Genomic DNA, 19,689 nt, shown 5'->3' on the forward strand with positions numbered 1-19,689 from the left:
GTCCTGCTAAGGTAAAAACTGTCTGGCCTTCCATATTGGGCCGTAATCATGAGCTATGCCAAATGCATACCAGGAGTCAGTGTAAAGGATTGCCGTCTTACCTCTTGCCACTCTACTTACCTCAGTGAGGGCCTTCAATTCCGCTTCTTGTGCTGAGACATGCGGAGGCAGAGCTTCTGCTTCTAGGACATTTGTTGTGTGACCACTGCATATCCGATGTGGAGTCGTCAATCCTCACCCTGGTACCATCTGCAAAAAGCTCAACATATGCATTATCAACAGAGGTTCCGGTAACTGTTTGCATACTTGCAGTTTCTTACTGTATTAGTACTAAATAATCGTGCTGATGTTCTATTTCACATGGCTCGGAATCTTGTTATCTTATTCCATTTATTTATTTATTTTTTTATTTTTTTAAACCCAATAGCTGATCTACAACACCTAGATCATCTATGACCCAGATAACCTATGCCTCCCCCCTTTTGAACCGGAATACTCAATAGAAAAAAAGAGTAATTGCGTTCAAACTAGTACAAGTTGAAAAAGGAAACCAAGAGGCACAAAAACAAGCACTTTGTAGGTCAAGGTGACATTGCATGCAGCGAAGTCTGAGCGAAAATATCCTTTAGATTTTTTTTTTTTTTCCCTTCAGGTCGCAATTAGCATTTTTTAACACAAGGGGGCGCAGCACAAGTAAAATTTTACGTCACCCAGTGTAATAGTATTTCAGGTAATGTCCAGCGTTTAACTTTCACTCTCCTGTCGGAATATAATTATAGCTTCAGTGTAGACTGACACTAGAATATACAAAAGACTTAAGGAAAAACTAAAGAATACGGATGAATTAACAGCCTACTCTGGGCAATTCAGTCCCTCTTTCTCACATAAAAAGTAAAATTACTTCATCAAATTGCGTGAAAAAGTTTGCTGGGTGACTATAGGGAAATTATTCCATCTGTAGGAGCCTTCCATAACATCATCTGTCTGAGCATCCATTGGAGAAGCGGGCAGTGGAAAACAGAGCCCCTGGGAACATGAGAGAGCGTCCCCTGTCATGTATTCCTGGCCTCTGTCCCCCATGCATCAACTCCAATACACTATAAACCAGCTTAGTCGTCTACTATGTCCCTATGTCCCAAGCTGCATCTTCACAAAGGTTTGTTTCCCTGAACTTATCACACATCCAAAGTGGCCACATCTTGGAGTGTAACAAAGTCCGGTCAAACAAAACCTTACTTCAGACAATCATGATGTTAGCACTGGATACAGTGGCATTGGGGAATATAGGCCTCCCAAGTGCAGCAAAATGGCCGCCAGAGGCAGAAAGGGGTGGGGCTACAAATCTCCCAGGTGAGGCAAAATGACTGCCGGAGGAAGGGGCGAGGCCAGGGGCGGCAGCACTTCCAGGTGAGGCAAAATGGCCGCTGGAGGAGGAAGGGGCGGGGCCAGGTCCTGTCCCGGATGGAGAGGGACCGGAAGTAACATCACACACCCTGAAAGTGAGCACATGGGGGGAAGTAACTTCAGGGTGGGGGCAGGGCTCACCACATTTACTGCAGAGTCACACTATGTCGGGTTTTAAACATTGCGAGTGCGGCCGCCATTACAGGGAGGGGCTGTAGTCAACACAAAGGCATTACATTGTTCATAAGCAATACACATCTCCAACTACACGCTTTCCCCTCTTGAATCTCTTAACTACGTTATACCAAAAACCTAGCTAAAACGCCTTTCTTTCTGCTGGGCTTCCTGCTCATCTTCTGAAAACTTTCTACAGTCTATCTTACCATACTCATTTCTGCTTATGTGTCCATAACCTGACATTTCTTTCTGCAACTTTTCCTGATCCTTTTTTTTGTAAAACGTTTCTACATGTTTTACATATTCCAAAACATCCTGTACTGATCCCTCATTCTATTCTGCCTGCTTATTCTATCCTATTTGAACTTTCTAGACACAGTAAAACACCTTTACTAAATTCCACCTCTTATATCCCTCGTATATCACAATGCACATTAACTCTACAAAACACAAGACCAAGGGAACAGAAGGGTTAATTGGGAAATGCTTTCAGTGGCTTAACTTCAGTCCACTCTCTTATCAGCAACCCTCCCCCAATAATAAACACTGCACATTCTTTAACCTAAACGTCTGAAATACACAAAGACTTATTATTTTCAATGACCAAGAGTTTCTGGAGCCTTCAGCCGACACACAAAGCACGGCTATAATTCCCGCGTATATACCTTTCCACATATGAGAACATAACACGCTCAATCATACAGGTAAATATGCGTATCATAAATTTTCCTAACCTCACACTAGTTGCCTAGGAGTGTCTCCGGCGTGCTCCCTCAGACTTAAACAGCCAAGTCCGCCCTTCTGACACATTAACCCTCACAGAATTTATCTCTTGGTCTTGTATACACAATTTTTAACCGTCTCAGACATAATATACACAGCATACAAAATACCCCTTAGGCAGGTTAAAACGGTGGTCTTTTCCGAGTAGAAAAACTATATTACCTGCCTTTCATTGATTTATCACTCTGGATCAGAAACAGGCAGATTAGCAGTCAGAAATCAGCTCACATCGGTAGATTTTACATAAAGCAATCTTACCGTGTTCTGTAGATTTTTGGGCCCCTGAGTTCTGTGTGCTATCTGCCGATCTCTGTATTTTTCCAGAATGAAAGAAATCAAAATCTCTACTCGGCTCACCCAGAGACGCCACTGAGCTGGATTATGGTTTTCTCCAGCAGGTTTCGGGGTATTTTGTAGCTTCCAAATTGTATAGTGTGCACACATCATCGACCAGATCAGACATAAATGCTGGTCTAACCGGGAGAGTCTCTACACTGTGTAGAGGCTCAGGCTTTTTTATTATACCACATGATAACCACCCTTTAATGGGCGTGCAACAGATTACATCAGTAACATAAGATTCTCATTTGTCGGATTATATAGAATCTCCCGCCTCTCTGCCCACCCTTCCTCAAGTCTTGATGTAGCTTGGACTTTGTCCTAGCTGAAGGAATTTCTGTGTTCGTGACAAAGTCATTGTTTGAGAGGTCTCTGTGTTATTTAAGAAGTTTCTGTGTGGGGGCAGGGCTGGGGAAACATCCAAGATGAACACAAGCAATAACATATAACACTGTGATTTAACTCTTTCCTTATGCAGCAGAGTTCCACATTAGGCTGAAGTCATTACAATAGCATAATACATTTGGTTTATACAAATCAATAGACATTTTACACTAACTAATCATCATGTCTATCACATTAATAGCACCACTGAAAACTACAACTCGTCCCGCAAAAAAACAAGCCTTCGTACAGCGACGTCGATAGATAAATAAAGGAGTTACGATTTTTTTTAAAGGGGGGAGGAAAAAACGAAAATGGGGAAAAAAGGAGGCTGCGTCATTAAGGGGTTAAAAATGAAGGGACATATTGGCTTCCAATGAAGGATAACGCCTGCTTGCCTACTATTTTGGAACATGCGAGAAATCACCCGGTGGTGCTGCCAAGTCTCACACGGAAAGGAGGATGTTTGGCCAGAGCGTCAGTCATACAAAGATCAGGCGTATGACCTGTGCTGGTCAATGATGATAGAGCGGAGGACGTCATAGGAAAGTGTCTGCTCTTTAGCTCTGTCGTGCGTCACTAGTAATAAAGCCATTCATAGAAATATTGTTATGTGAACATAGAGGATAATGCTGTTGTGAGCAGAGCCTCACAGGGCTTATTCCATGCAGGGCTTGATCTCTAACCATTCTTATCCTCTGCAGAAACGCTGGCAATGAAGGGGCTGACATTGAATTGTCTGGGGAAGAAAGAAGAAGCATATGAGTTTGTACGGAAAGGGCTACGCAACGATGTGAAGAGCCATGTCTGTATCCTTTGGAACAGTTTTTACACGTTTCGTTTGTTAGACTCGGGTTACACAGTAATTAACCGTGGAATGTGAATTCATCAGTCTGGATACGGTTTGCCATATTTATAAAACAATCAAAATTGTCCTTAAAATAGCAGTCACATGCGTCCAAATCACACCCAGCCAATGGCTGAATGATATTACGCTACCATTCTACGACCATTGGCCACTGCCTGTGGATGGGGTTTGCTCCATGTACAGCACTGAATTCATACAAATGAATTCTGAACATATGGTTGGACTCGAACTACAGAATGTCCCAGCCCGACCGCGGGTCTGCTGACTTCTACCATCGCCTCGCAACGACCCATGAAAAATAGAACACACATGGATGTCATTCGTGTGTGCTTCGTTTTTTCTTTGCGCACCCAATGAATTGAATGGTGACTATCTTTTGAGACATTTGATTAGAACAGTATAAGTTGCAACATTTTTACATAGACTACTAGGCTGCCTTCACACTGGCAAGACGCACAAATATGAATTCCGTTCTTTTGAATGGGTTCATACACATTAGCGATGTTTTCCTGCACGGCACTGCGATGCGCTGCTATGCAGGAAACAATTTGCAGCATGTTCTACTTGGTGCAAGATCTCGCTTCTCACCCTTTTTGCCTTCAATCGGGTTGGCGGCAGCAGCATAGACCCCGTTGAGAGCAATAGGAGAACTCCACAATCCTCTGCTACGGCTGTGACAGCCACAGTGGAGATTCCCTTTATCCCTGCAGTGATGCGAGGCTGTTTTCATATGAAAGCGCCTCGCATCCACGGGGCTTTTACACGGTAGCAAGTGTGATATTGGGCTGTGATTCATGGCCCGATATCACACTCGCCAGTGTAAAGCCGGCCTGAGTCTGTATAAAAAAAAAAATTAAAAAAAATGCATTTTTGAATAATCCCATTGACTTAAGGGGTTCCTGTGCTGTCTGTCTGCAGTCACTTGCACACACTGACAGCCCTTATACCAGTAAAATGTAACACGTAACTTATCAAACTAGCAACCAAATTTAGAAAAAGGTACACACACAACAGAAGCCTCATATAAAAAATATCATTTTGAGATAATAGACCCAAAATTACAATAAAAACTGGAGTTAAAGAAAAAAAATCACCCAATACGATGTATTACTCAGTCGGTCACATGTAAGCATCTCATAAAAAATACATAGCAAGACATGAATATACAAATGGACCAAAATCACTGCAATCACACAAAAAGCACTACAAATGGGGAATATTTGACTAAGTATCAAGAGTGCTAGGTAGAGTTAATTATTAGAGATGAGCGAGCATATTCGCTAAGGGCAATTACTCGATCGAGCATTGCCCTTAGCGAGTACCTGCCTGCTCGGGAGCAAAGATTCGGCTGCCGGCGGTGGGCGGGGAGCGGTGGGGGAGAGCGGGGAGGAACGGAGGGGAGATCTCTCTCTCCCTCTCTCCCCCCCGCTCCCCCCAGCTGACTGCCGCAACTCACTGGTCAGCTGCGCCGGCAGCCAAATCTTTGCTCCCAGGCAGGCAGGTACTCGCTAAGGACAATGCTCGATCGAGTAATTGCCCTTAGCGAGTATGCTCGCTCATCTCTATTAATTATCCCATTTGAGATAACAGAGATTCATGTAGTACATGCAAAATATGTGAATGCATACAGACTGTGATGGTGACTGCGTGCCCAATGTGCGTTTCGCCGTATCTTCTTCCGGGGACATTTATAAAACGAAACTCTTATGCAAAACACAAATGTGACATCACTAAACCTCCATAATATAAAGAGTTTTCCCTTATTAAGAAGTGATGGCATATTTATTTTCCTGAACATCAGACAGGCTGGCATGTCTACGGTCTCCTTCAGAGGTCGGACAAGAAGTACGACGAAGCTATCAAGTGTTACAGGAATGCTCTTAAGCTGGACAAGGACAATTTGCAGATCCTGCGAGACCTTTCATTATTGCAGATACAGATGAGGGACCTAGAAGGGTATCGGGTTAGTATAGCATGTATTATCTGATGTGCCGTCCTTCACAACCAGTACCACTAGTGCCACCTTCTTTCTGATTGGGATATAATGATTTCGCTCTTTATTGTGTACTGTTTACCTCCATACAAATTATACATCAGAGTTACTATGTTTATTTAAACCTTGGATAATCTCTTTGCGCTATTATGATATGGAGAGCTTGTTGTCTCGTCAGCCTTTCTGTTCCAGAATGCAGCCTGCCTTAAGAAGTCTTAGCACTGTATGTAAATGGTTCTTATAGTATGTACTAAATATTTTTTTTTATAATAGGAAACTAGATATCAGCTTCTTCAATTGCGTCCAATGCAAAGGGCATCATGGATTGGCTATGCCATAGCATATCATTTACTGAAAGACTATGAAACCGCCTTAAAATTGCTTGAGGAATTCAGGAAGACTCAGCAGGTAAAAAGTAAAGTTAATATTTAAAGTGTAACTGCACTTTTTAAAAAACTTTAGACTTGTCAGCACTGATCAGTAGGGTCCCAGTGCTGAGACCCATGCTATTTGCTGAAATGAAGCGTCTGCAGCACTTGATGATGATGATTATCCGTTCCGTCGCATCCTACCTTCGGTCACTCCATGGATCAATGTTCTCCAGGCGTTTCTGTCTTTCAGTTCTGCGATTGACATGTTGGTGGTGACCTTGATTGTATCTAGCCATCTTGTTCTTTGTCGTCTTGATCTTCTCTTTCCACTGACCTTGCCAAGCATCAGTCCTGTTTCCAGTGAGTTAGGATGCATCACGTGGCCAAAAAAAAAAAGAGCCGCTGTTTGATGATTTTGCCCTCTAGTGATATTTTCGGTTTGATGCGATCTAACACTACCTTGTTCGATGTCATCGCAGTCCAAGGTATCTGTAGCTTTCTCCTTCAGCACCATAGTTCAAACGCATCAATTTTTCTTCTGTCTGTTTTCCCAAGCGTCCAACTTTCACAACCCTACGTCGTTATGGGAAAGATGATTGCATTGACCCGAATGGTCTATGTTGCAATTCTAATATCCTTGCTTTTTCAGATCTTTTCCATTCCTTGCATTGCATTCCTACCAAGTGTAATCCGTCTCTTGATCTCGCGTCCAGATTGCCCGTTGCAATCGATTTTTGGATCCAAATGCAACGGGAACTTACCTGAATGTTATTCCCCTTCATTGACTTTTGGCTCTTCTTAGCAGCTGAAGACTGACACATTGATGTCTTGCGTCCGTCTTCAACTACTGAGAGGAGCTAACAGGCAATGAAGGCAGCCAAAGGGGCACAGTGCTTAGGTGAGCGTTGCAGACCCTCCATTTCAGCAATCAGCAGGGGTCTCAGCACCTGGACCTCTACAGATCAAAACTTTTGACATGTTACTTTAACATGTCAAAAGTTTTTAAAAAGTTCAGTTACTGTTTAACTCTATGGATGTGGTTTATGTTTAGAAACCAATGTTCGATATTTCTTCTGAGCTTGCAAAATAGACATAAAGCTAGCTCTAGCTTCCCTGACATTTCTACATGCCCGGTAGGATACTTTTATTTACATGCAAAAAGACCAATCTCTCTTTTCTTCAATCACTTTCCTCTCATCTTGGGATACTTTTACACAGGATGACTGTCACTCATATGCTTTCACACAGGAGTGATAGTCGTTCAGTGAATTAAGGCAGAGCGCGCTGGGATCTCTTCCGGCCACCCGCCTCCATTTACTGTGAACAGGCAGTCATTCATATATTTTTATATTTACGCCTGTATGCTATTTGGCTGGTGGCTATTTGGTAATCTGTATAAAAATAGATAGAAAGCATCAATTTGTGAAGTATACAGCTTATATCTGAGTCTTGTTACATATTGTAACTGATATTGCCTTGATCTTAGGTACCCCCAAATAAAATAGACTATGAATATAGCGAATTAATCTTGTATCAGAACCAAGTGATGAGAGAAGCAAACCTTTTCCAAGAGTCCTTGGATCACATTGAGGCTTATGAGAAACAAATCTGTGACAAGCTTCAGGTGGAAGAAATCAAAGGTAAGTGTATTAAGGAAGCTGTAGGAGTTGTTTAACATATATACAAATGCTGGGAATGGCATAAAACAACAAAAGGCATTCTACTCACCACTCTGTTCCTCCCCACCAGGCTTTGTTTACGTGGCTGCAGCAGTGAGGATCTGTATACCCTATGTTACCGCTGCACCTAATTACTGGGCTGAGGGGCCATTGGCACAGACCACTGAGACCAGTGATCGATGCAGCAATCACATGGGGTATACAATTTGTCAGCACTGAAGCTAAATAAACAAAGCCCGGCCAGGAGAACCAGAGCAACGGCGGATTGAACAGGTGAAGATGATTTCTTGTGGTATCTCATGCTATTCCCCACATTTGCATACGTTTTTTTAATAACTCGAGACAGGTTATTGTTTTAATGTCTCTCTTTGGTTTTGTGTTTGTAGGTGAAGTTTACTTAAATCTTGGAAGATGGAAAGAAGCTGCTCAAGTGCTTAGAGAACTTATTAACCGCAATCCTGAAAACTGGAAATACTATGAAAATCTGGAGAAAGCTTTGCATCCTGGTAAATACTGTACATCGATTATGTGTGGTCCAAGCTGATCATTTATGTTCTTTTTGTTTTGGCTCAGTGTTCTAAGATATCAGCTGGTTTCCAATTCTTATACTATCTGGAGATATTTTAATATAGCTATAAAAGCTCTAATCAGGGACTTAAAATTTTTAGAAAATGCAAGAAAAGGCAACACTGTATGAGAAATGCACACCAAAGTAATAGATACACAAAGTTTTATTAAGGACGGCGCTATTAAAAACACTAAAAACCAACAAAACGAGAGATCACTGAGGTTATCCTTAAATGTAACTACATACGGTAGTAGCCAAAAAAATAAGCAATGGGAAAGAGAATATATTTAGTGGATGGCACAGGTATCATTTGTATATAGTGCCTTTCTCTCAAAAATTGATATATCTATATGGCACACTGCCGAAGATAAAAGAGCAATTCCTCAAGACAAAAACGTACAATATGAGAAGTACACTTAAAGAAATCAGAAAGAGACGTTCCAAACCTAGGGCTGTGACATACAGATGAGGTCATCTTAAGGCCCATTTACACATAATGATTATCACTCAAAATTCTTTAAACGACCGAAAATGAGCGATAATCATTACATTTAAACGTAGCGTCATGCACATTTTGTTTTGAACAATGATTTAGGCAGAACTTAAAATCTATCGTTCAGACACTTAGAGATAAAGTGTATCTCAATAGATCGCGTGCTGTTATCTCCGTGATAGCTGGCGGATAACCTTGAGCAGAACAATGTAGCTGTTTGCACTGCTGGGCTTGTAATTCATTACACACTGTGCTCTGCAAACAGCTCATGGAGGCCCTTTTATATGCAAATGAAGATGATAAAGTGTTAATGTCAATTAACACTTTATGCAAATAGATCACAAAATCTTTCAGTCGTTTGAAAGATTATCTCTGCATGTAAATGGGCTTTAGAGGGCTCAATTGCTGCCCAAATGAGGATAAGCCAGCCAAATTTGACCATTGCTAGAAGCTGCTATAAGGAGAGCCCTATGTGTATTGCTGCTGATAGCGGCTTCGTCAGGGGAGTTATGGAGTCTTACACGAGTCTCCTCACATAATAGCAAAAATAAGCTACTTACCAAATGGCAACCAAATAAAGTTATTGTGTATGGCATATTTGTAACAGGTGTGTAAACGATTGTCGCTGAACACATTCACCAGAGGTTAAATCCAGGAATACACTCTGCGCACAGAGGCCATAAGGCTTAGAGGCATGATGGATTTGTGTCAAATGCTTCCACCTCACATAATACTCTCTTTTTCATGGTTTAGCGTTTGGACTACATCTGTAGTTCATATCATTTGATGTAACATGAATTCTTCTCATCCTAGCTAGCATGGAAGAAAGACTTGAGATCTATGATGAATTCTGTGAGTGGCATCCAAGAGCTGTTTCACCTAGAAGACTGATGTTAAACTTCATTACTGGTAAGAGTTTTATAAATTGCCAGGAATCATTACAGTCCTGTTGATAAGTTCCTGAAGTACCATGGCCGTAGTAATATTGCCATGTTCATAGTCCAGTAGAGAGTTCCTCAAAAACATTTACACTCAAAACATAAAATGGCTGTATACCAATAAAAGAAATTACAGCAATTACTGAAGTTTGATAATTGTGTTGCTTTATTTGCAGAGCTACTGTATTGGCCATTTTTTGTTTGGTTACGCATCTACTGTTGATGTTGATGGCCGATCTACTGTTGATGACCTATGCTAAGGATAGGCCATCAGTAGTTTACCACTGGACAGGTTTATTATTACCATGTCAGCGCAGCAAGCCCCGGAGATTTCCCTGAGGTAATTCGAAGTGGCAAACATGTACAGTGGCACAATAACTGTGTCCTAGCCAGTATTTCAGCACTAGAGCTGTCCACGGAAATCTTCCAGGGTTTAACTGCATGGTCAGTGCAGCAAGCCCCAGAGATTTTCCAGGCGTGCCACTAAAGGCATTAATGCCATATGAGATTAAGGCCTCCTTCCCACGAACGGATTTTCGCGGCGAAAATCCGCTGCGTTGCCCGCAGCTATGAGGTTCTATTGAAGCTAATAGCTCAGGGCACACGGTGCAGAATTCTGCACCGTGAAATCTCCCGTCCTCACCCGCGGCATGCTCTATTTGCCGCTGGTGTACGCGCTGACGGCTTCCATTCCAGTCAATGGAAGCCGTCCGTTCACGCTATCTCCCGCTGTAACACAGCGGAAGATAGCGTGAAAACGCTTTCCCGCTTACCGCCGCCGTGTCATATGACGCGGTGGGCGTGTCATTTGATGCGGTTGCGGTGGGCGGGGAAGCGTCATGCGGGAGCAAGACGCCAGATCCGCTGGTAAGTATGGGGTCTCTGGGGGGCGCCGTGACGGGCTTCGCGGCGGAGCCCGTCATGCTCGTGTGCAGCCGGCCTTAAACTTTACATAGGACTAGATTCTTTTTTTTTTTTTCTCGACTGGCACAGTAGAACATGGTATTGATTCTCTAATTTGTCTATCGTCGGGATCACTTGCAGCCTATGTTTTTGATCTGACAGTGTAGTTTATGCATTTCTTATATTTTGTATATGAGTACATGGACTATAATTGCTCTTTGCTTTTTTAGGTAGCAAGTTTAGAGAACGAATGGATAAGTTCTTACGGATTAATTTTAGCAAAGGTTGCCCACCATTGTTTACAACCTTAAAATCCCTATACAGCTCTGCAGAGAAGGTAGGAATAGGATTTTCTTTTTATTAGTAAGCCTATGTTTCTCGTTAACATATTAAAATACGGTATTCTACACAGCTCATCCATTTCAGAGACAATATGGCGTTCACCAAGTCATGTATGGAAAAGCTGTAACATACATTGCAACAATATATATAGTATATTTAACATGTATTATGTTTTCCAGGTGGTAATTTTACAAGAGCTTGTTACTGGCTATGAGAACTCGCTAAAATCATGTGGCTTATTTAACTCTGATGGTAAGTTTTCTCTCTGTGTTACAAGGACTTTGTCATCTGTTGGTTTCTAATGATGCTCTTGATCGGCTGGTGACCAATGTATGGGGGTATCTAGTGGAAATGCTGAGCGTCCTGGTTGTGTTGGAGTAAAATATGTGGAGTACAATAAAGGTACCTTTTATACAGAGCAACTATTGTTCAGATAGTCACTCAAAAAAGTCGTCGAAGCACACGTACGTTAGTTTTTCGTTTGCTTTTACACAGAGTGATGATTGTTCGTTAGTAGAGATGAGCGAGCGTACTCGGAAAAGCACTACTCGCTCGAGTAATTTGCTTTATCCGAGTATCGCTGTGCTCGTCCCCGAAGATTCGGGTGCCGCTGCGGCTGACAGGTGAGTCGCAGCGGGGAGCAGGGGAGAGCGGGCGGGAGAGAGGGAGAGAAAGATCTCCCCTCCGTTCCTCCCCGCTCTCCCCTGCAGCTCCCCGCTCCGTGCCGGCACCCAAATCTTCAGGGACGAGCACAGCGATACTCGGATAAAGCAAATTACTCGAGCGAGTAGTGCTTTTCCGAGTACGCTCGCTCATCCCTATTCATTAGTTGTTTGCAAGACATTGTGCATAGAGGGGATTGCCATGCAAATTCATTCACAAGTGGTTCAAATATGAATGACTGTGACTCTGTACCAGAAGACTTTTGATCAACCAGTGACTATTTTTTGGTAAGCTGAAACTAAATGGCTAACGACTTATCGCTCTTCACCTGGTCGGTCGCCATGTTTTCACTGAACGACTATCTTTAGAATTCGCTCTATTGAGTAATTATTCGTTCAATAGCTATCTCGTGCAAAGGTACCTTAACCCTTTAGTGACAGGCTTATTTTGTGTCTTCAGGACTAAGCGATTTTCATCATTGCATTGCAAGAGACATAACTCATTAAAGGGGTTGTCTCGCGGCAGCAAGTGGGGTTATACACTTCTGTATGGCCATATTAATGCACTTTGTAATATACATCGTGCATTAAATATGAGCCATACAGAAGTTATTCACTTACCTGCTCCGTTGCTAGCGTCCCCGTCGCCATGGTTCCGTCTAATTTCGGTGTCTTCTTGCCTTTTTAGACGCGCTTGCGCAGATCCGTCTTCTCCCTTCTTCTCCCTTCGGCTCCGCTCGGCAGCATCGGCATTTTGGCTCCGCCCCCTTGTACGCATCATCGCGTAGCTCCGCCCCCGTCACGTGCCGATTCCAGCCAATCAGGAGGCTGGAACCGGCACACATCATGGGGCGGAGCTACGCGATGATGCGTACAAGGGGGCGGAGCCAAAATGCCGATGCTGCCGAGCGGAGCCGAAGGGAGAAGAAGGGAGAAGACGGATCTGCGCAAGCGCATCTAAAAAGGCAAGAAGACACCGAAATTAGACGGAACCATGGCGACGGGGACGCTAGCAACGGAGCAGGTAAGTGAATAACTTCTGTATGGCTCATATTTAATGCACGATGTATATTACAAAGTGCATTAATATGGCCATACAGAAGTGTATAGACCCACTTGATTTCGCGAGACCACCCCTTTAACAGTCGTATGAGGGCTCTTTTATTTTTTTTCGGAACGAGTTGTATTTTTTAATGGTGCCACTCGGGGTACATATACTGTGTTGTATAACATTTTTGGGGGGCAGGATGTTTAATACCAAGTTTATATAGATTTTTGTTTTCATGTTTTACTACTTTTGCACAAGAAAAACAATAGAATCTGCATTGTGTCTATTCAAGATGCTTAGCATTTTTATCTTCCTGGCCACAGGGCTGTGTGAGGTCTTGTTTTTTGCAGGAAGACTTTTGGATTGCTTGTTGTTACGTTTTTCGGGAGGTGAAAAAAAGAAAAATAGCCATTCTGGCGTTACGTTTTAAAATTATTTTTACAGCATTCAGCACATACAATTAATAAAATACATTTATTGTCCAGGTTACAAATGCAGTAATACCTATTAGGTGCTGATTTAAAAAAAAAAAGAAATAAAATATCCATTTAAGATGTTTTTTGGGGTTAAAAATACGTATCTTTTTTTTTCTTTAAATTAAACCTTATTGAACTTTTTTTACACTATTTTTAGTCCCTCAAAGGGACTTGAAGATGTAATCGTTCGATCATTAGGATAATACACTGCATTACACACGTAGTGCATTCACTAAGTGTATCACAGCAGCGTACTAGACTCTGCCAGCGGAAGGGTTTAATATACTGAGTTACATGGAAAGGCGCTTGTCAGGCTTCTGGCTGCCATGGGAGCCAATTGAGACCTTGCAATCGCTTTGCAGGGAGCCGATGGGTGACAGAAAGACTCTTGCCCCACTGTCACCTGCTTACATGCTGTAGTTACTATTGATTGCGGCATGTAAGGGGTTAAACTGCCAGAATCTGAGGTTTCTCCTTTCCTAGCGGTTAGAGCTGGAGTCTGGCTGTCAGTAATTGGCCAAGCCACCAGCTTAAAAAGACGTGTAGGTTTAAAGCCCATTATGTCACTAAAACGTCAGAATAGCCTTAAAGGGGTTGTCCCGCGCCGAAACGGGTTTTTTTTTTTTTTCAACCCCCCCCCCCCGGTCGGCGCGAGACAACCCCGATGCAGGGAGGTAAAGGAAGCTTACCGGAGCGCTTACCTTAATCCCCGCGCTCCGGTGACTTCAATACTTACCGCTGAAGATGGCCGCCGGGATCCTCTGTCTTCGTGGACCGCAGCTCTTCTGTGCGGTCCATTGCCGATTCCAGCCTCCTGATTGGCTGGAATCGGCACGTGACGGGGCGGAGCTACACGGAGCCTGCATTCTGCACGAGCGGCTCCATAGAAGATTGCAGAAGACCCGGACTGCGCAAGCGCGGCTAATTTGGCCATCGGAGGCCGAAAATTAGTCGGCACCATGGAGACGAGGACGCTAGCAACGGAGCAGGTAAGTAAAAAACTTTTTATAACTTCTGTATGGCTCATAATTAATGCACAATGTATATTACAAAGTGCATTATTATGGCCATACAGAAGTGTATAGACCCACTTGCTGCCGCGGGACAACCCCTTTAACTAAGGGGTTATGCAGTAACCCATTGCAGAGGAACAGTTCTATTTCCTTGTTTTCATTAAAGAAAAAAGTTTGGTGCCGTGTTAGCCAGTAGAGCAAAATGTGATTTGTTCCCGGCAAGAGAATCCCAGTAATCTTGTAGATATGATACCTGTTAATGGCCAACAAAAAACATGATGTTATAGCGAGCTTTCAAAGCCCATGGGCCTCAAGGTGTACCTTCAAGGTATTGTTTTAAGTGTAAATTAATCACATCCATGTCTGTGCCTATTCGTAAGTGTGTGTGTGTGTGTGTGTGTGTGTGTGTGTGTGTGTATATATGTTGAAAGCTCGCTATAACATCATGTATTTTTTTTAGGCATTAATAGGTATCCTATCTACAAGATGACTTGGTTTTTCTTGCTGGGAACAATAACATTTTGCTTTCATTGTCATATCTGTCCATTGACGGCTCATTGAGCTTAGTGACCCTGGGATGGCAGATTGACTCACATTACAGATAAAAATGGACAGTAGTAGTATGAGAGAAATGGTTATTACTGGCTGCTAACATGTTGATAGAAGAATCTGGTAAACACATTTCTCGGATGCACTATTTAGGGAATCAAAATAAACTGGTATTATGTGTAGCACGCTATAATAAGGTTGGTGTGACACATGGATGTCTCTGAGATGGGCTCTTCTCTTCCACTAATATTCATATCACCTGCTTATTTTTACCTCATACTTGTGATTTCTTGTTACAGTCATTGATTTGTTCGCATCTACAGTAAATGTATTTTTATTTGAATCCAGCTTATTATTGTGCTCTATTTCTATTACATTGCATCCCCAGGGGGCATCCTAGGTTTCCATATGGAGAATTTATTATAGAAACTTCCGATAAATGCTGTTAGGGGATGACACGCAGCGTCACCCATACGATGCCTTTATTTTAAAAAACTAAAAATCTATACCGCCCAGTATATGTTTTTATTTTTTACTGCATGCCTTTGCGTGGAATACTACAGCCTGTTGCCATATTCCATGTATTAAAGAAAATAGCCACCCTGATGGATGCAACCTACAGGGAAGCTAAACTGACGTCCTCTGGGTGAAGGGGGGTATGTCCATCTGTTTTCTGTATGCTCTGGGAGCTTTTCTGGTTCATACAATAATTGTACACTGCAGACTTAGTGGGAAAAGAGCTTTAATAAAGAAGAGCATGTATAAAATACTGTTTATTTTTACTCTTGCAGATAACGAGGAGCGAGAACCACCGACGACCCTTTTGTGGGTTCGTTACTACTTAGCACAGCACTTTGATAAACTCGGTCACTGGTCTGTGGCATTAGACTACATTAATGCAGCCATTGCCAGCACTCCTACATTAATAGAGCTCTTCTATATGAAAGCTAGGATCTATAAGGTAAAGTTATTAAGCATCTACTTAATGTTCACCTAATTTGTAATTTTTCATCAGCTCTTTTGTGGCATAACTAATGTAGTCTTTAGCAGTAAAGTGAATCACACAACTACTATCTTTGCAACTTGTGTAGAGGGTTCTGAAAGCAACCTTCCCTCACCTGTGTCATTGGGGGACATGGCAAAGAGCTTGGGTATAGCTCCTGCCGCTGGGAGGTGGGAGAGTTTACTCCTCCTACCAGCTATACTCCTCCTGCAACCACTAAGCTAAATCAGTTTTAGTTTAGTGTCCGCAGGAGGCAGAGCTTTCTGTTCCAGCTCTTCTTTTCATTCCAGCTTGAAAATCATTGTTGGCTCATTTGTTAATCGTTCTGATTTATATATAGCGTCCGTTCGGTAGTTCTCATTCACTGGTACAGAATGACTGAACTATCCTGTAAAAAAATAAAATAAACAACTTATCTGTGTGTTTAAACTGAACACCTTAGCAAACTATGACACTCCCCACTCACACAGGTTTTGAGACTGTTGTGTCCAAGGAATTGTTTGTTTTGGATAAACATTTTCTCAACCCTAAACTCCTCGACATAATGTGTCCATTCCCTGAGAAATTGATAAAAAAGTGGTCTTACTTCTCGTTGGTGGATCCTCCCATAACTCCGCTTTACAAACGCACTACCCTGCCCCTGGCAAATCATCGTCCTTCAAAGATGAGCATAATAAGCAGCTGGAATCCTTCACCAATTGTCCATTGAGGCAACCGGGTGGGCCCTCCTCCCTCTCTTTGCTTCAGTCTGGATTAATTTAGCCTCTTCCGGATTGGCGAAACAACTGTGCCATAGCACCCTATCTGGTGCTCCCTAGCAATAGTTAGCTGAACTTGCTCTGCAGCTCATCTCAGCCCGGCAAGTTCATTTGCAAGGCCTCCTTAAGGCCCTTTTAGACAGGCAAACAATGCCCGACACTTGTCCCCTCACATAAGAGCTCCCGTGCACCTACTTGGGAGCTAGTATCATTAGCTCTCAGCGGGGAGGCTGCAGGAGATTTCTCTCCTCTCACTCCCCCGCCCCTCTCCATTGATATAACACCGTGGCTGTTCAGTACTGAACGGACGCTATTTGCACTGAACGATGAGCGATCAGCTCATCGTCCATCATTTATGCTGCATACTTGATGGACGATGAGCTGATCACTCATCGTTCAGTACTGAACGGCCACTGTGTTATGTCAATGGAGAGGGCAAGAGGAGCGAGAGGAGAGAAATCTCCTGCAGCAGCCCCGCCCCCCTGCTGGCAGCTTTGTGAGTAAGCCAGCACTACTAGCTACCGTGGGACACACAGGGAGCCCTAAACTTGTCCCGTGTTAACCCACCTTTAGATGTCACCAGGCTCTTAGCTCGTTCTTGCACACTTTCTGTGGCAATTCGCGGTATTTTGTGACTGAAATGTTGGTCTGCGAATGCCGGTTCCAAAGGGTCTTTAACCAGCCTTCCCATTACCGGCTCCAGTCTTGTCAGCAGCCGCCTGGACGGAATTGTTTCAGAACCTACATGCAGAAAAAGTTTCCATATTCCATAAAATAAGTCGACTTGTGAGTATGGTAAGGCGTCTGTGCTCCCAGGATCACAAAAAGCGCCCATCCTTCAAACCATGCCCTTACTGGTGCCTCCGTACACAGGCACCCAAACCCTCCCTGCCTAAATTTTCCACATGAGTTGTAGCCACACTGGTCATCCACGGTGGAGAGGCCATCTGCTCCTATTGAGGGACGTTTGCCCCGCTTGCATCCAAGAGTACGCCATTGCTTTTCTTTCTGTTCCCCAGATCGCTTTTCCAGTTCTTCCCCGACCCAATTCATCCAGTACTTTCAAGCTCTTAAAGGCTTATTCGATCAGCGAGTCATCTTCCCAGTCTTTTCTCACACCCTGGACTCAGGATCTGCTGTGGCATGGCTGTTGAATGTACAATCTTGAAACCCTCTTCCACTTGCATCTACCATAGGGTGTGAATAGTAGTTTTCTACAAGAAGCTTTTTTTTACATGTTCTTATTTATGAGGTTAACACTTATTATTATGTTTATTATTACATTTAATATAACGTTTTAGTTGCCCAAAAATATTTAGTTTGCATAAATAGTTGTTTAATAATACATTTTCACTTGGCCATCCCTCATCTAGGAATAAGATTTCAATGATTAGACCCTATGTCTATTTTAAGAATTAATTTTCATTTTATATCTTTCCAAGGCCTAATTTCCACTGGCGGGTCAGATTCCGCATGTGGGATCCAACCCTGCCCATGGCTGAGGTCCCTGCGTACCTGTCCGAGTCTTTTTTTTTTTTTCTGTACTGCAGATGTGTGAGGAAGCACCGGCCGGGGCACATGCGCAGTACGTTTTGTTTTTTCCTTCAAACTCCTGCTTTGCCACAGAATCCATGGCCCGTCCAGTATTGTGTTGAACACTGGAGGCCAAAGGAATAAAGAAATAGTTTTGGATAAACATAGATAAAAACACACAAGAATCTCAATACTCAGTCTTATAAACCTTTGATTGCGCGTATTTCGAGTTCCGCGAGTGTCATTGAAAATCAAGATTTTGTCATGGAAAAGTCATGGGAAAAAATTATTAAAAACCTGTATGAACCCTGATAATGAAAAGTTCTGTAGATTTCAAATATAATTTGTGCTTCAATTCTTCACGTTCCGTCGCACCCTATGGCAACTTTATCAAGATGCTTGATAAAGTCGCCATAGGGTGCGACGAAACGCGTTGCATATTTGCATATTTGTACTATCACTATTGTTTACAATAAATCCAGCGGGTTATACCTGCATTTTATACCATGGCATCTATAGTTCCTTAGAGCGCCCAAGGTACCATTTTTTCTCCGTTGCTACATTGCTGCCTTTTTAAGGAGTTGAGCCCCTAACATTTTGGGGATACAACTAACCTGGGCTAGCTCCTTCCTGCATTCCCAGGAAGTGAGTGAACTATCTGTTTTCATCCCATTCATCTTCTGGATCTCAATCTATTGATTCTACGTGCAGACCGGGATTTGGAGGTGTTAGGTGGAAAGACTCCCATACAGACGGGGGGCCCTTTCCACCTACACCGGGTAAGTCATCTTCCACTTTATTGTGATCATCACTTGTATTGGTATCAGAGGGAGGAGCGCTGTCCTTATTGTTCTTTCTCGAGAACTGAGTTGACTTTGCTGTTGGCTACAGGTTCTACCGTAGGGACAGACTGCATCTCAATGGGGATGGTGCAGCTGTGCTGGGGAGAACATAGCTAGAAGGTTGGAGGAGTGTGTAAACTAGGAACTGGGGGGTTGGCAACTAGAGAGATGGAGGGGAAGACAGTGTAGACGGTGACCTGGGGCTAGGTAATGAAAATGGGGGTGAGTGGTGGGAGGGGTTAGTAAAGTTAGAACTGGCAGAACAGTTAGTAGGGATACACTTAATCAAAACCTTCTAAACTGTATGGTGACTAATGAGTGGATGCCTAACCAACAAAGTTGACAAACTGGAAGTAATACCGTAATGTCTGAGGAAAACTGACAACGGCACCTAAACGTCCTCACCGTTTGGGACGGCTCGGCCGTGATAAAATCATGAGGGTGGTAGCTTGGTGTCATGGCAGTCTAAGACATTCTGAAAGGCCTCAGCTGCCATGATTGTTTGCCTATTAAAATATTGCTCTATTAAAAGACTATATAAATTCAGTATTGCTGTAGTCGTA

At 42.9% G+C, this 19,689-nt stretch overlaps 1 protein-coding gene across 1 annotated transcript in view; it reads left to right on the top strand.

The window, feature by feature from the left end:
• The window catches only part of NAA16 (N-alpha-acetyltransferase 16, NatA auxiliary subunit), a 46,632-nt gene that overhangs the window by 8,382 nt on the left and 18,561 nt on the right, over positions 1 to 19,689 (top strand). Inside the window, exons 3-11 of the mRNA XM_066581576.1 lie at positions 3,792 to 3,896; positions 5,761 to 5,918; positions 6,222 to 6,356; positions 7,806 to 7,959; positions 8,385 to 8,504; positions 9,873 to 9,968; positions 11,131 to 11,237; positions 11,422 to 11,494; positions 15,782 to 15,951. Coding sequence (XP_066437673.1) covers positions 3,792 to 3,896; positions 5,761 to 5,918; positions 6,222 to 6,356; positions 7,806 to 7,959; positions 8,385 to 8,504; positions 9,873 to 9,968; positions 11,131 to 11,237; positions 11,422 to 11,494; positions 15,782 to 15,951 — 1,118 coding nt within the window. The remainder of the gene's footprint in view (positions 1 to 3,791; positions 3,897 to 5,760; positions 5,919 to 6,221; positions 6,357 to 7,805; positions 7,960 to 8,384; positions 8,505 to 9,872; positions 9,969 to 11,130; positions 11,238 to 11,421; positions 11,495 to 15,781; positions 15,952 to 19,689) is intronic.

Source organism: Eleutherodactylus coqui, chromosome 1 (genome assembly GCF_035609145.1).
Source record: "Eleutherodactylus coqui strain aEleCoq1 chromosome 1, aEleCoq1.hap1, whole genome shotgun sequence".
Taxonomy (NCBI): Eukaryota; Metazoa; Chordata; class Amphibia; order Anura; family Eleutherodactylidae; genus Eleutherodactylus; species Eleutherodactylus coqui.